The sequence below is a fragment of the Macaca nemestrina genome, chromosome 17 (assembly GCF_043159975.1).
Source record: "Macaca nemestrina isolate mMacNem1 chromosome 17, mMacNem.hap1, whole genome shotgun sequence".
Classification (NCBI taxonomy): Eukaryota; Metazoa; Chordata; class Mammalia; order Primates; family Cercopithecidae; genus Macaca; species Macaca nemestrina.
In genome coordinates, this window is record NC_092141.1 from 83,723,582 (window position 1) to 83,738,397 (window position 14,816).

At 51.3% G+C, this 14,816-nt stretch overlaps 1 protein-coding gene across 2 annotated transcripts in view; it reads left to right on the forward strand.

Moving 5' to 3' along the window:
• Positions 1-80: 80 nt before the first annotated feature.
• Positions 81-14,816, forward strand: part of LOC105469136 (transmembrane protein 104) — a 62,930-nt gene continuing 48,194 nt past the window's right edge. For both annotated transcript variants that reach the window (XM_011719765.3, XM_011719766.3), the window contains exons 1-5: positions 81-169; positions 871-982; positions 10,246-10,367; positions 12,914-12,995; positions 14,287-14,383. In XM_011719765.3, coding sequence (XP_011718067.1) covers positions 938-982; positions 10,246-10,367; positions 12,914-12,995; positions 14,287-14,383 — 346 coding nt within the window. In that variant the 5' untranslated portion in view covers positions 81-169; positions 871-937. The remainder of the gene's footprint in view (positions 170-870; positions 983-10,245; positions 10,368-12,913; positions 12,996-14,286; positions 14,384-14,816) is intronic.

Below are 14,816 nucleotides of genomic sequence, written 5' to 3' on the forward strand. Positions count from 1 at the left end.
GCCTTGCCCCAATCCCGGTCCCGCCCCCGCGAGACGCCCAATCAGCGCGCCCGAAGAAGGTGGGCTGCGGGGCGGACGCATGCGCGCCGCGGACGCTGGTGCGGGACAGCTGGCGCCGGCAGCAGCCTACCGGCGGGAGGTGGTGGCTTCGGAGCTGGCTGTGCTGCAGGTGTCGGGTCGGGTCGGGTCGGGTCGGGTCGGGTCGGGACGGGCGAGAGAGGACTGGACGGGATGGGATAGGTTGGGGCGGGGCGGGGCTGCATCAGACTCGGGACTCCTCCAGGAGGCAGAGAGAGGGAGAGGCTGGGAGTGGGGCTCTTGAGAAAAGAGGGAGCTTTGAGGGTGGGGAACCCTAAGAGATTAGGTTGGGCCAGGGAGTGGAGGTCCCGTTAAGAAAAGAAGGCCTTAGGGCCTTGAGTGGGGTTGGAGGGGTAATGTAGGAAAGCCCCCAGCTCCCTGCCCTAGGCAGAGGCGGCAGACAGTTCCTTGGGCTCCCCTGTGTGGTAGCGAGCTCCTGGTTCCTGGAATTAAATGGGGATAACCACCCCAGAGCGTGGAAAGGGGGCTCTTGTGGTGAGTGAGACTTAGTGGCTTTAGAGGCCCCTTCAATCACTTGCACTCCGAGCAGCATTGAAAACATCCGTGCTGGGCACAGAGCAGTGCCATGCACAGCAAGGGAAAAGTTAGAAGAAATCGTCCAGATTTCTGTCATCCGGGGTGACCCCTCCCTCGGGGTTGAGTCTTGTGACAGATACTGAGGCCCTAAGTGTCTGTGATAAAAGAACCAGAGGTGGTGGGGGAAGTCTACAAGCCTCCTCCCACCCCTATCTCAGTCCATCCGACAGGTGAACTCCGCTCTTTTGTTTTAAGGAGCTGCAGCAGCCGCCGCCCCTGCACCTAAGGAACCTCGGCTGCCAGCCCTTCCTCACTTTTGGAAATGGCGGGTGAAATTACAGAGACCGGGGAACTCTATTCTTCCTACGTAAGTGTGACTTATAGAACCTTTTGCTCACTGAAGTGTTCCTGGCTTCTAGAAAAGCACACTGCTTCCTGGGGATGGGACTAGTGAGTGCTGCTGCTTGAGCAAACAGTGGTGGAAGCAGGATGGGGGAGTTCCATGGGGCAGCGGCTACATGGCTACTCTGGTGGCTCAGAATGTAAGTCAGATTTATTCTCTTTTTAAGGTGTTTGTCAGAGTGGTCAAACCAAACAAAATCGCCGTGCTGTTTGTAATGTTAATCCTGGGCGAGGTGCGCGCGGTGGCTCACACCTGTAATCCCAGCACTTTTTGAGGCCCAGGTGGGCAGATGTCCTGAGGTCTGGAGTTCAAGACCAGCCTGGCCAACATGGTAAAACCCTGTCTCTACTAAAAATACAAAATTAGCCAGGCATAGTGGCATGTGCCTGTAATCCCAGCTACTCGGGAGGCTGAGGCAGGAGAATCACGTGAACTCGGGAGGCGGAGGTTGCAGTGAGCTGAGATCGAGCCATTGCACTCCAGCCTGGGCAAAAGGAGCGAAACTCCGTCTCAAAAATAAATAAATAATGTTCATCTCCAGGCTACCACTTGCCTGCAGTGCTGCCCTTCAGATGAACAGTGATTGACAGCTGTTGACTCTGGGTTTTGCTCATCTCAGTAGTTGGAAACCACTTTGATCTTTACTGAATTTTAAATTGCACAACTTTTATAGTCTTGGATGGCGTAAGAAGCAGCGAAAGCATACAAAGACTTCTAATTACAGTTTGGTGGACTCTGCAATTAGAACAGCTAGCATGATTGATTTCACTGTCTTAGGTCTGTGTTACCTCTCGCTGCCCCCAACACATACTCAATTTCTCTTCTCTATGTAACGTATAATTGGTCATAGTTGTTACATCACAGGGCCATCTTGTCTGGATAAGTAGCCAGAGGGTTGGAATAATCAGATGGTTGACTCAGGTTGTTACCAACTATCCCAGGCAAAAGCAGCACTGCCCTAAGTAGCAAGAGTCTTCTTTCTAGAACTTGACCTGCCTTCAACAGCTGCCCTGCCTTGTACATAGCTTCCTAGCCTGGGGATCCCTGGTCTTTTTCTGCTAGCTTCACAGACTAGCATTGTGGTGTGATGGACAAGGAAGTGTCTCCACAAGGAAGTGTCTTAGAGATACTTCCTTCACAGCTGGAAGAAAGCCTTCCTGATTCCAGAGTCTTCCTATTGGGCCTGTGCCATTCATGTGTGGCAGTAAAGGAACCTTCTTCACCCTTCACCTCTGTAATTTCTCAGGGGAAGTGTTTTTTTGTTTTGTTTTTTTGTTTTTTGTTTTTTTTTTTTTTGAGACAGAGTCTCGCTCTGTCGCCCAGGCTGGAGTGCAGTGGCGCGATCTCGGCTCACTGCAAGCTCCGCCTCCCGGGTTCACGCCATTCTCCTGCCTCAGCCTCCCTAGTAGCTGGGACTACAGGCACCGCCACCACGCCCGGCTAGTTTTTTTGTATTTTTAGTAGAGACGGGGTTTCACCGTGTTAGCCAGGATGGTCTCTATCTCCTGACCTCGTGATCCACCTGTTTCGGCCTCCCAAAGTGCTGGGATTACAGGCTTGAGCCACCGCGCCCGGCCTTTTTTTTTTTTTTTTTAAAGACAGAGTTTCACTCTGGTTGCCCAGGCTAGAGTGCAATGGCGCAATCTCGGCTCACAGCCTCCGCCTCCTGGGTTCAAGCGATTCTCCTGCCCCAGCCTCTCAAGTAGCTGGGACTACAGGCTTGCACCACCACGCCTGGCTAACTTTTTGTATTTAGTAGAGACAGGGTTTCACCATGTTGGTCATGCTGGTCTTGAATTCCTGACCTCAGGTGATCCACCTGCCTTGTCCTCCCAAAGTGCTAGGATTACAGCTGTGCGCCACTGCACCCAGCCTCTCAGGGGAAGTCTTTCATGAACCCTGGAATGGAATGAATAGTGTCCCTCTCATTTGTGGAATTATGTAACAGCTCTCAGCCTCCTGCTGTCAGCGATGAAATCTCCATGCTGCCTATTAATATAAAAGTCACCACAGTTCCTGCTTTTTCTTACAACATCTGTAAACTTAAAGATAAGGAAATGAGTCATCCCTGTAACTAAGTTTTGTAAGGAAAACACTTTGATATGTCCCCATTTCTTGCATGTCCAGTTGTTTAAGGGGTCCTTTCACAGGTCACGTGCCCACAGGAAATCAGGAAGTTAGGCCCGCAAGCTTCAGTGCCCTCTGCCCCTTTTTGTTCTCCATCTCCTATGTGTTTTATTTCGTTCAGGGTCTTTGTTGCCCAGAGGGCCAGCTCTGGGCATTGGCCATAAACAAGTGCTTGTGTTCTTTTATCCTGCTGGTGAAGAGAGATGTAGGGAGGAGGTGGGGTGGGGTGGGGATGATGTAGCATCAAACAGGAGGTATAGTGGTCAGTGTTCTGAGGGGAGAAGACGCCTGCTTCCTAAGGGTTCCTTCACTCCCCCATCCTGGAACAATTCTTGGTCCTCTGTAAGACCAGAAGAGTTTGTTGTCACTGAGCTCAGATAAGCTGTGGAACTAACTTGCTGCTGATGCTGCTCTGACTACCCCTGCAAGCCCCAGCTCAAGACAATGTGAACAGAACTCTGCTCTGGCTGCCTTGGGAAACCAAGAAACGGGGCATGTAATTCATACGTGTGCTTCAGCCCATGGTCATTTACAAGACAAAGCCTCTCCTTAGTTCTTTATTGCCCATTCATTTTGAGTTCTTTTCCCCTTCAGGAGTTCCAAGGATGTTCGCTTTAGCTTGAATTGTTCTGCCTAAAATATTTGTAACAAGTAGATGAGCCACCTAGGTGGCTCACATGTCCCACTCTCTCAAGGATAGTGCTGAACCCAGGAACATGGTTCAGACAGGTACATGTCCCCGTAAGGGATCTCAGGACAGGCATGTCTGTTTCTCCATTTATGAGGACCAGGAGTGACACAGAACTGAAGTGGTTGTCGTGTGATCAAAATACAGGATGCCGTAGGTCACGCCCGACAGAAGGGTCAGCCACTGAGGGTGCCTCTGCCTGCTGGTTCCTGCTCAAGATTGTTGTGGTTGCTTTCGAAGGAGAGAGTGCTTGTTTCACACCCTGAAATCCTAGTCATTGCTTCCGCATCTTTGCTGCCTTCTGTTTCCTTTGACAACTGTCAGAGGGGAAGCTGTTGAAAGATACTGGTGACGTCTGCCCCATGCAGGTCATGAGTGAGGCTGCTGGGTGGAGGTGAGGCATGTGGGATGCTGCACTGAGCTCTCTAGAGCATAGGAGAGCAGGCCAGCAGTCCCAAGGAGCGGTGCCTGTGCCTCCTCCAGTGCAGCCACAGAGGAAGAGGTGAGAATTGGAGGTAACTCAGTTTAGGACGCATGTATTGGTCTTCATTATCGAGACTGCAGTAGAGCCTGTTCCTCAGCTTTCTGCCACTACTTCCCAGAGTCTGGCCCACAGAACCGTCCCACGACCAACAGAAGAGAAGGTCTCCCTTCTCTTCCTTCCCCACAACCCCTCCTGACCCAGCCAGTGGCTCAGCCCAGATTTGCTTCCTGCCTCTATGTCTGCTCCTTGTGATTGGCCCTCACTGATTACCTTTACAGAAGGTAAAGAGGATTGAATGCTTACCAGGACTGCCGCAGTCCTCAGAAAGCAGAGAAGTCCTACATTACCCCGTAGGATTCCCTGAGCGCCCACTAAACACACAGGGCTTGCTTTGGAACTGAAAAAATTGCAACAAAGCAAGACAACTGCAGTTACCCATTTCTGCTCTCAGCTGTAGTTTCTCTCTTCATTCATTTCTTTGTAAAGTTCTTAAAGGTCCATAAGTTTCTTTTGGGAGCATGCTTATTTCGTTGTACCTCTACAGCAGTGGTTGTCAACTAGTGGTGATTCTGCCCCTCAGAGGACAGTAGGCAGTGTCTAGAGGCATTTTTGATTGTCAGGACACTAATGGTTGGAGAGAGGTTGTTACTGGCACCTAGTGGACAAAGGCCAGGGATGTTACTAAACATCCTACAATGCACAGGACAGGCCCCTATCATGAAAAAAGACCTGGCCCCCAAATTTCCACAGGGCCCAAGCTGAGAAACCCTGATCCACAAGAGACCTTTGACTTTTACATCCCAAGACCTTTAAGCTTCCCTGAATTTACAAATGCCTCTTCTACTGTTTAGTTTCCCCATAAAACTTTTGCCCAAGAACCATTACTTTCTTTGTTTTTCTTAAGACAGGGTCTCACTCTGTCACCCAGTGAGCAATTACAGCTCACTGCAGCCTTGACTTCTGGGCTCAGGCGATTTTCCCATCTCAGTCTTCCAAGTAGCTGGGACTACAGGCGCTTGCCACCATCCCTGGCTAATATTTCTTATTTTTTGTAGAGGCAGAGTCTTGCTACATTTCCTAGGCTGGTCTCAAACTGCTGGACTCAAGCCATCCTCCCACCTCAGGAGTGCTGGGATCACAGGCATGAGCCACCATACCTAGCCTAGAACTATCACTTTCTTATGCCTCTTAGCTTTCTCTTTGCTTCCATTATGGGAAATCTTTCTCCATAAAGAAATAAGGTTTTTATCCCTTTGTAAGTATTACTGCTTACAGAAGTGATAAGCAGAGCACAGAGCTGCAGGGAGGGCAGATGTTAGGTTGTCTGCTGGAGTCTGTTCTGTTAGTGCCCTGCTCCAAATGCTCCAAAACATCCAACCCCCGTCCCATCCCAAAGGGCTCTGCGCAGTCTGACTGCAGCCTCTTCCAGCCCTGCCCCTGCCCAGCTTACTGTGCTTCAGCCACACAGGCCTTCTGAAAGCTCCTCCAGCTACCTGCCTCTTTCCCACTGTAGGCCTCTGGACTGGGAAGTCTCTCCCTCGTCTGTTGCCTGGGCAGCACCTTCTCATCCTCCATCTCCCTTCCTGGGGTATCCACTGTTTCCAGTGCTTTCCCACTGTGTCTTCTCACAGCGCCCTGATTCTTTGCTTCATAACGCCTCTCTCAAGCTGAAACCGTAGTTGTTTTCTTCCCAGGCTAGAGTGCAGTGGCATGATCTCAGCTCACTACAACCTCTGCCTCCCGGGTTCAAGTGATTCTCATGCCTCAGCCTCCTGAGTAGCTGGGATTACAGGCGTGCACCATCATGCCCAGCTAATTTTTTGTATTTTAGTAGAGATGGAGTTTTGCCATGTTGCCCAGGCTAGTCTCGAACTCCTCAGCTGAGGCAATATGCCCACCTCAAAGTGCTAGGATCACAGGTGTGAGCCACCGCACCTGGCCTGTAGTTGTTTTCTTGTTGTCTGTCTCCTCCTTAGAATGTAGCCCCATGAGTTCAAGGGCCATATCTATCTGGTTTATTATCATCCTCAGTTCCAAGCACAGGGCCCAGTCTGTAGAAGGCTCTTGTTGGTTGTTGAATAAATGAACAGAACTGAACTAGCTAGATGACCCATTCCCACCCTTGTACACACGAGCATGAAAGTGCCAGTGATTGAAACTAACCTCAGCAAAAGTAAACATGAGTTAGTTATAGACATTCACAGTTACTGTGAAAAGCCAGAACTTCCCATTCAGAAGACCAGCAGTGGGCTGTGTGTTCCCTGTCTCGCCCAGCTTCTGCCCTCAAAATTATTCTAGCAGCACCACTCTGAGCCAGGACTCCCAGAGGGGAATCATATCATGATGATGATGTGACCCAAGCAAGGCAGTAGGAAGATGATTCAAACTTGTTTTCATCCTTCTGGGATTTGTCTGTGGGATCAAATTGAGGTTGCGGACTGGGCGCAGTGGCTCACTCCTGTAATCCCAGCACTTTGGGAAGCCGAGGCGGGTGGATCACCTGAGGTCAGGCGTTAGAGACCAGCCCGGCCAACATGGCGAAATGCTGTCTCTACTAAAATTACAAAACTTAGCCAGACATGGTGGTGGGTGCCTGTAATCCCAGCTACTCCAGAGGCTGAGGCAGGAGAATCGCTTGAATCTGGGAGGCGGAGGTTGCAGTGAGCCAAGATCACACCACTGCACTCCAACCTGGGCAACAGAGCAAGACTCCGTCTCAAAAAATAAAAATTGAGATTGTGATGTCCAAAACTGGATGATGAAGACTCTCAGCCTCACGTCAGAGATAACCCAAGCAGGGTCCAATGCAATCAGCTGGGTGTTCCCATCTCCAGCCTGTGTGCCAGGCACCCTGAGAAATGCAGAAAGAAGTGAGACACAGCCCACAGTCACAGTGAGCTTCATGTTTAGTAACACGGAAAAGAGAAATATGCCAATATCTGAAACCCAAGAGAGGGCAAAAGAAGTGTTATTGCCACAAGGATTCAAAGGCGGGAGGCAGGACAACTTTGGGAGCCTGGGAAGGACTTTGTGGTAGAAGTTGCATTAGAGGCCGGGCGCGGTGGCTCACGCCTGTAATCCCAGCACTTTGGGAAGCCGAGGCGGGCGGATCATGAGGTCAGGAGATCGAGACCATCCTGGCTAACACAGTGAAACCCCGTCTCTACTAAAAATACAAAAAATTAGCCGGGCGTGGTGGCGGGCGCCTGTAGTCCCAGCTACTCGGGAGGCTGAGGCAGGAGAATGGCGTGAACCCGGGAGGCGGAGCTTGCAGTGAGCACTCCAGCCTGGGCGACAGAGCGAGACTCAGTCTCAAAAAAAAAAAAAAGGAGGCCGGGCGCGGTGGCTCAAGCCTGTAATCCCAGCACTTTGGGAGGCCGAGGCGGGCGGATCACGAGGTCAGGAGATCGAGACCATCCTGGCTGACACGGTGAAACCCCGTCTCTACTAAAAAATACAAAAGACTAGCCGGGCGAGGTGGCGGGCGCCTGTAGTCCCAGCTACTGGGGAGGCTGAGGCAGGAGAATTGCGTGAACCTGGGAGGCGGAGCCTGCAGTGAGCTGAGATCCGGCCACTGCACTCCAGCCTGGGCGGCAGAGCGAGACTCCGTCTCAAAAAAAAAAAAAAAGGGCCGGGCACGGTGGCTCAAGCCTGTAATCCCAGCACTCTGGGAGGCCGAGGCGGGCGGATCACGAGGTCAGGAGATCAAGACCATCCTGGCTAACACGGTGAAACCCCGTCTCTACTAAAAAAATACAAAAAACTAGCCGGGCAAGGTGGCGGGCGCCTGTAGTTCCAGCTATTCGGGAGGCTGAGGCAGGAGAATGGCGTAAACCCGGGAGGCGGAGCTTGCAGTGAGCTGAGATCCAGCCACTGCACTCCAGGAGTCTCAAAAAAAAAAAAAAAAAAAAAAAAAAAGAAGTTGCATTGGAATGGGCCCTGAAGGCTGGGTAGGAGTTGAGGGGCTGGGGAGATGGCACGAGAGGGCTTTGGTCCTGTGCCAGGTATTCACATACTGCAGGCAGAGAGCTTTCCTCTCCACAGGGTGGCCTCCCTTATGTCCTGCTCTCAAATGTCCAGTTAGCACCTGCTGGGAAGCCTGTCTTTTCTAACCACTGCCCAGCCCCTCCTTCCCCCAGCCAATAGCCCCAAGGCGGGAGTTGGCCATCTCTATTTCTTCATGCTTTTTTTTTTTTGAGATAGAATCTTGCTCTGTCGTCACCCAGTCTGGAGTGCAGCGGCACGATCTTGGCTCACTGCAACCTCTACCTCCCAGGTTCAAGCAATTCTCCTGCTTCAGCCTCCTGAGTAGCTGGGATTACAGGCACACACCACGGCCCGGCTAATTTTTGTATTTTCAGTAGAGACAGGGTTTCACCATGTTGGATAGGCTGGTCTCAAACTCCTGACCTTGTGATCCACCCGCCTCAGCCTCCCAAAGTGCTGGGATTACAGGAGTGAGCCACTGCACCCGTCCTCTTCATGCTTTAAAAAAAAACATAATTGACCGAGTCTGGGAGAATGGGCAGCAATTTGTGTGTTTCTGATCACAAATTCAGCATGTGGCTATCTCAGAAAACTTTTAAAATAAAGAAAAGCGCATATTTCTAAGAACAGGAGGAGAAAATGAGAAACGAGTGAGCATTCCCAGAGATGGGGTGTTTGTCTTTTTTAATGATCAGAAACAGGTGGTAAAGCATACGGTAAGTCGCCCAATTTAGCAGAGTACAGGAAGACCAGTTAGGAGTCTACTGCACCAGTCCAGGCCAGAAAGACTCATTTGAATTGTAAATAAGGATAGGAACCAGAGTTAGCCACCAAAGAAGTTCCAGAAATAAAGTCACTAGGACTGCGATCTGGGGGGGAAGGAAGGAGGATGGGGCTACTAATGGGGTGTCTAGGTGTAGGTGACTAGCAGGCAGCTGGACTTGAGGTCTGCAGAAAGGTTGATACTAAGAGAAATACACGAGGAAAGGAGGTGTGTGCTTGGTGGAGCCTGCTGATTGCACCAGTAAAGGAAGCAGATGATGCCAAAATAAGGGTGGGCTTCTGGGAGGGAGGGTTGGCAGGGGAGGAGGCTGGGGGATTGGAGAGCGTCACAGAAGGATAGGGGCTTGGGTCAGACAGGAAGTTCACGGTTCAGATCTTGGAAAGGGAATCATTGTAAACTGTGGGTTGGTTTAAAAACCTGAAGTCAGTGACCTGAGAAATCACCCTGAAGTTGGGTGGGCAAGCGGGGAGGGAAGAATGGGGAGTGGCTGCTAATGGAAATGGGTTTTTTTGGGGGGTGATAAAATGAAATTAGCTGGTGGTGCTGGTCACACAACCTTGTGAATGTTACTAAAACCCACTGATGTATGTACTTTAAATGGGTGGATTTTATGGTATGTGAATTATATCTCAAATTTATTAAAGAAAACCTGAAGTTGATACGGGGAGGGGGTGGAGAAAGGGAAGCATGAATATCCATGTCCCAAAGGACAATGGCAAGGACCTTGAGCCCACATGCTCAGTGGTCTTGGAAAAGTGGGTGTTTCTTCGAGGTCAGCATTATGCGCTCACCTTCATGCCAGGTACCCCGCCTGTGGTGCTCTGACCCCAGGAAGCCTACAGCCTGGTTGAGCAGAGTGCTAGCATCTGCGATGCAGCTTTAGGAGGGGACGGCAGTGATGACAGTAGGAATAGAGATGAAACTGAACCCCAGGGCTTGAGTCATCCACGTATTCATGTTTGGTTAACAGGCTCTATGGTTGCAAGGCCTGGCTCCTTAGACCCCGGGTGTAATTCTCCTGTCCTGCCTCCTTCCCTGTCTAAAGTCTGGCCTTCTGGCCTCCACAGCGGTGCCATCACTAGGGTCGTTCCTTGGGAACTGTTAAGGGGAGATGTTGATTAAGTTCTGGGCTTGAATGTCGCCTCTGTCGGTTCCAGGTTGGGCTGGTGTACATGTTTAACCTCATCGTGGGCACGGGTGCACTCACCATGCCCAAGGCCTTCGCCACCGCCGGGTGGCTCGTCAGCCTCGTCCTGCTGGTGTTCCTGGGCTTCATGAGGTGAGAGGCAGTGGGGGCTTTCCCACAGGGGCCAGGAGTGGAGCAGGAGGCAGTCGGCCCAGGAAGCCCGAACATGAGGGCACTGAGGGGTGGGAAGACCTGTCTACCCCGTCTCTAGCTCAGTGAGTCCCTGCCAGGGTAGTCAGAGAGGAGACAGTAGTCACAGAGGCCTCCTGGTGGCTTGTGTTAGTGGAGCGGTTACACAACCCTGGTCAGATAAAAACCTGGACGTCCACTAGGCTTTGGAATGTTTCATATGATGCTGGCCTATTTCTTCCCTGGCAGATGTACCTCCCCTGCTATTAAATGTATGCTTTATTAACATTACCATCAAGTTTTGCCATCTGAGAAAATACCACCCAGCCACAGAAAAAGAATCTAACAAACATTTAAGGTGATATGGGAAATCAGTTTGGAATTTAGAATTTACTTAAGGTAATTCACAAATTAGGTGATAAACACACGCCTGGGTGCATGATCAAGCATGGCACTCGCCTGTCGTGTACCTCCCCAGGTCTTTAGGGACGCCTACTCCTTGAGCCAGGTGTGTGGGCCTCACCAACCGGTGCTTCAGGGAGGGTGGGTTCCACCTGTGGCTCTTCTCAGGATTCCCACACACGTGGGGACTGGACGGGTCTGAAGTCAGGACGGGCCAGGAAGGGATTTAGGACTAGGCACTTCCATCCTCAACCAGGTAGGAATCCACAAGCTGCAAAAAAGAGATGGGAAGGAGCACCTGGAAATACCTCCCCTGAGAGAAGCGACCCCCGATCTGTGCACCAAGCACCCTTCGGGGTACTGAGGGAGCCTCACCAACAACAATCTCTGCCTGTGCAGACTTGACTTTATTTTGTGGGGAGACAGACAGTGAGCAGTGAGGATAATAAATGGGTAAATTGAAGAGTGAGCTGGAAGGCAGTGAGTGCTGTGGAAAGAGGAAGGCATAGCAGGGCAAGGGGACTAAGATGCCGGGTGAAGCAGGGTTAGGGAGGGCTGCATCTAAGTGAGGATCTGAATGGGGAGGGGGTGGGTGCTGGTGGAAGGATGAGACGGAGCTTAGTAGTTGGAGCAAACTAAGACGTACAAGAAGCTGAATGGGATAGGAAAGCACCCATGGTTTTCAGTTTCTTCATGCATTTCTTTTGGGGAGTTTTAAGAGTGAATCTTGGGGCACTATTGGTTCATTATCTACTGTGAGCCCTGGCAGCCAAGAGCTCTAGAAGTCTTTGTCCTTACATGACTCTGCTGTCCCCTTTAAAGGACCTTCAGCACAGGCAGCCATCGAATGGGAAGTGTTCATTAGGGGCTCCCAGGCAGGGGGCGCCACACCCCGCTCCTTGCTCAACCCATTTGTGTTTGAACGTGATCAATGAGTTGGCCTTCCGCAACCATGAGAAGTCTCTTTATGCCTTAATTAAGATTGATTTTAATTTCACTTCCAAAAAGAAGGGTAAATCCAAAGCCCTTAAAATGGTCACTTAAGCAAGATAATGAGAAACCTTTCTTGGAGATGCTGAGGCAGTTGGAATGGGGGTTTCAAAGCTGGCTGCTCCCCGAGAGTGGGAGTGAGTGTGGGTTTAACTGATGTGGGGCCAAGCGACTCCTCTGCCTCCTGCCACCTGACCTCAGGGCGAGCAGTCAGCCCCCCATCCCTTGTCAATACTCAGGGAGGGGCAGGGGTGAGTCTGATGGCAGAGCTGTCCTGGCCTCAAGAAAGCAGGAGATGAGTGTTCATCCCACGCTGTTCCATGGCAGAGATGGATCCATACCTCAGGTTTTATTAGCAGGAAGGCAGCCCACTTCTGTATTCTCCGTTAACAAAAGCATTCATGCATTCCAGCTGTCATCTAGGTCTCAAGTTTCTTTAAGAGGAAAAGAAAAGATGATTTTTCCAATCTAGTCTGACTTCTCGGCAAGCATCTGATGCCACCTCCCAATCTCCCTTTCGAATTGGTCCGTAGAAGTGCAAGCTTATTTTAATATTAGCCAGATTATTTGGAAAGTAAAAAGTACTGCCAAAGAAAAAAGGGATGGATTCCGGAGCCGAGTGCCCATTTCCAATTATCCATGCCTGTGCTCCTTCCATTAGTGTATGTAATTGGGAGGTGACCATTTGCCTGTGTCCTTGCAAGGTGAGGTGAAAGCTGCCTGCTGTCCTTCCAGAAGCTGGGGGGACCCTTTGTGAGGCAGCCTCCCCTCACTGAGAGCATCCTTTGGCATCTGTCCCCCACAGCCCCTCCTGGGTGTGCAGCACAGCTTGTCCCAGCGTTGCTTCTGCCCCCAGCTCCCTCTCTCCTTTGGGTAGTTTCCCTCCCATCACTCAGCTCACGCCCCTCTCTCTCGTGCACCGGAAATACGTTCTCACCTTAGACAGCAACATCAAAGCACGCACACCTTTTTACCAGGTAAAGCCCATCTCTAGGGTACAGCTCTCAGGAAAGAAAATGGTCCGGGCTGGTGGGTCTGGTCTTACAATGGTGTCTCCCTTCTCTCTGTCTCCTCCAACCTCCTGTCTGCCTTTGGTGCTGGGCACTTGGACCCCTCAGCTTCGTGACCACCACCTTTGTGATAGAGGCCATGGCCGCAGCCAATGCGCAGCTCCGCTGGAAGAGGATGGAGAACCTCAAGGTGTGTGTGTCTCTGGGCTATGCCTCCGTTCCACCAGCTACCCAACAGGCGGTCTCAGCAGCCCATTCTTTTCCTCTCAGTGCATGGCGGGCTCTGTCCACAGCACTGCTCCCGGACCCCAGTCCCAGAGCTGAAGCTTAATAGCCACCTAAAGCTTAAAGCACAGATGGAGCCTCTGCCACTTTCCCGTCTCAGCCTCAGGCCCTCCTACCCCCACCCGCACCCAGCTCAGCTGTTTGAAAGCTTTGTACCCAGGAACTGTGCTGTTTCTTCTTCCGGAGTGAGTCTCCACCACCTCTAATGGGGCAGCATAGCTGTGCTGAGAGCTTCCTAATCAGATACAGATACCCTGCAGAAAGAACACGGGGGCCAGTGCGGTGGCTCACACCTGTAATCCCAGCACTTTGGGAGGCCGAGGCAGACGGATCACTTGAAGTCAGGAGTTCAAGATCAGCCTGACCAACATGGTGAAACCTCACCTCTACTAAAAATACAAAAGTTAGCCAGGCGTGATGATGTGTGCCTGTAATCCCAGCTACTCAGGAGGCTGAGGCACAAGAATTGCATGAATTGGGAGATGAAGGTTGCGGTGAGCTGAGATTGCGCCACTGCACTCCATCCTGGGCGACAGAGTGAGACGGTATGGAGTGGCAAGTGTCTCAAAAAGAAAAAAGGCACAGTGGCTCATGCCTATAATCCCAGCACTTTGGGAGGCCGAGGTAGGTGGATCACCCAAGGTCAGGAATTCAAGACCAGCCTGACCAACATGGTGAAACCCCATCTCTACTAAAAATACAAAAATTAGCTGGCCGTGGTGGCAAGTGCTTGTAATCCTAGCTACTCGGGAGTCTAAGGCTGGAGAACCACTTGAACCTGGGAGGCAGAGGTTGCAGTGAGTTGAGATCGTGCCATTGCACTCCAGCCTGGGCGACAAGAGCAAAACTTCATCTCAAAAGAAAAAAAAAAAAGAAAAAATGAAGCAGGTTCACCATTGTCCCAGGGCTTTTCTGTAGAGTTCCGTGCTCTTTTTTTTTCTTTTTCTCTTTTTTTTTTTTTTCTTTTGAGACAGGGTGTTCACTCTGTCACCCAGCCTGGAGTGCAGTGTTGCAATCACGGCTCACTGCAGCCTCGATCTCATAGGCTCAGGTGATCCTCCCATCTCAGCCTCCCAGGTAGCTGGGACTACAGGCACATGACACCATACCTGGCTAACATTTTGTATTTTTTTGATGTGCTCTTTTGTTTTCCTTTGTTTTTCTCCCTCCTCCTCATCCATCCTGCCGCCTCCCAGGAGGAGGAAGATGACGACTCCTCCACAGCCTCAGACAGCGATGTTCTCATCCGGGACAACTACGAGCGGGCAGAGAAACGGCCCATCCTGTCTGTGCGTAAGTCTTGGGGTCCTCACGGGTCCGCACTTCCCTCTGGGCCACAGGGTTCCCTTTCTTCGTGGAGAGGCCCTGGGGAGTCTCCCCGCAGACTCTGGCATTTCCTGCCCCTGGTTTCTGATGCAGGCCCTGTGGTAGACTCAAAAGATCACAGGGTTTCAGTCCTGGGCACAGGCCTGGCCCCTGCTGGCTTAGCCACTACTCAGATTTGCTGCTTGGTGAGTTCCTTGACCTCTGCACCTCAGTTTCCCCCCACCCCCCTTCCTGTTGCTGAGTTGATTAAATGCCTGGTTCCTTGCCTGGTGCACCCTGGAAGCTTGAGTAAATGTCGTTCTGTGGCATCTCTTCCTCCTCCTGCCCTGTGCCCTCATGTTCATATATGCCCCTGCCTTGCTGTCTCCTTCCTGGTCGGCTGGGTTGGGCTCCAATGCCT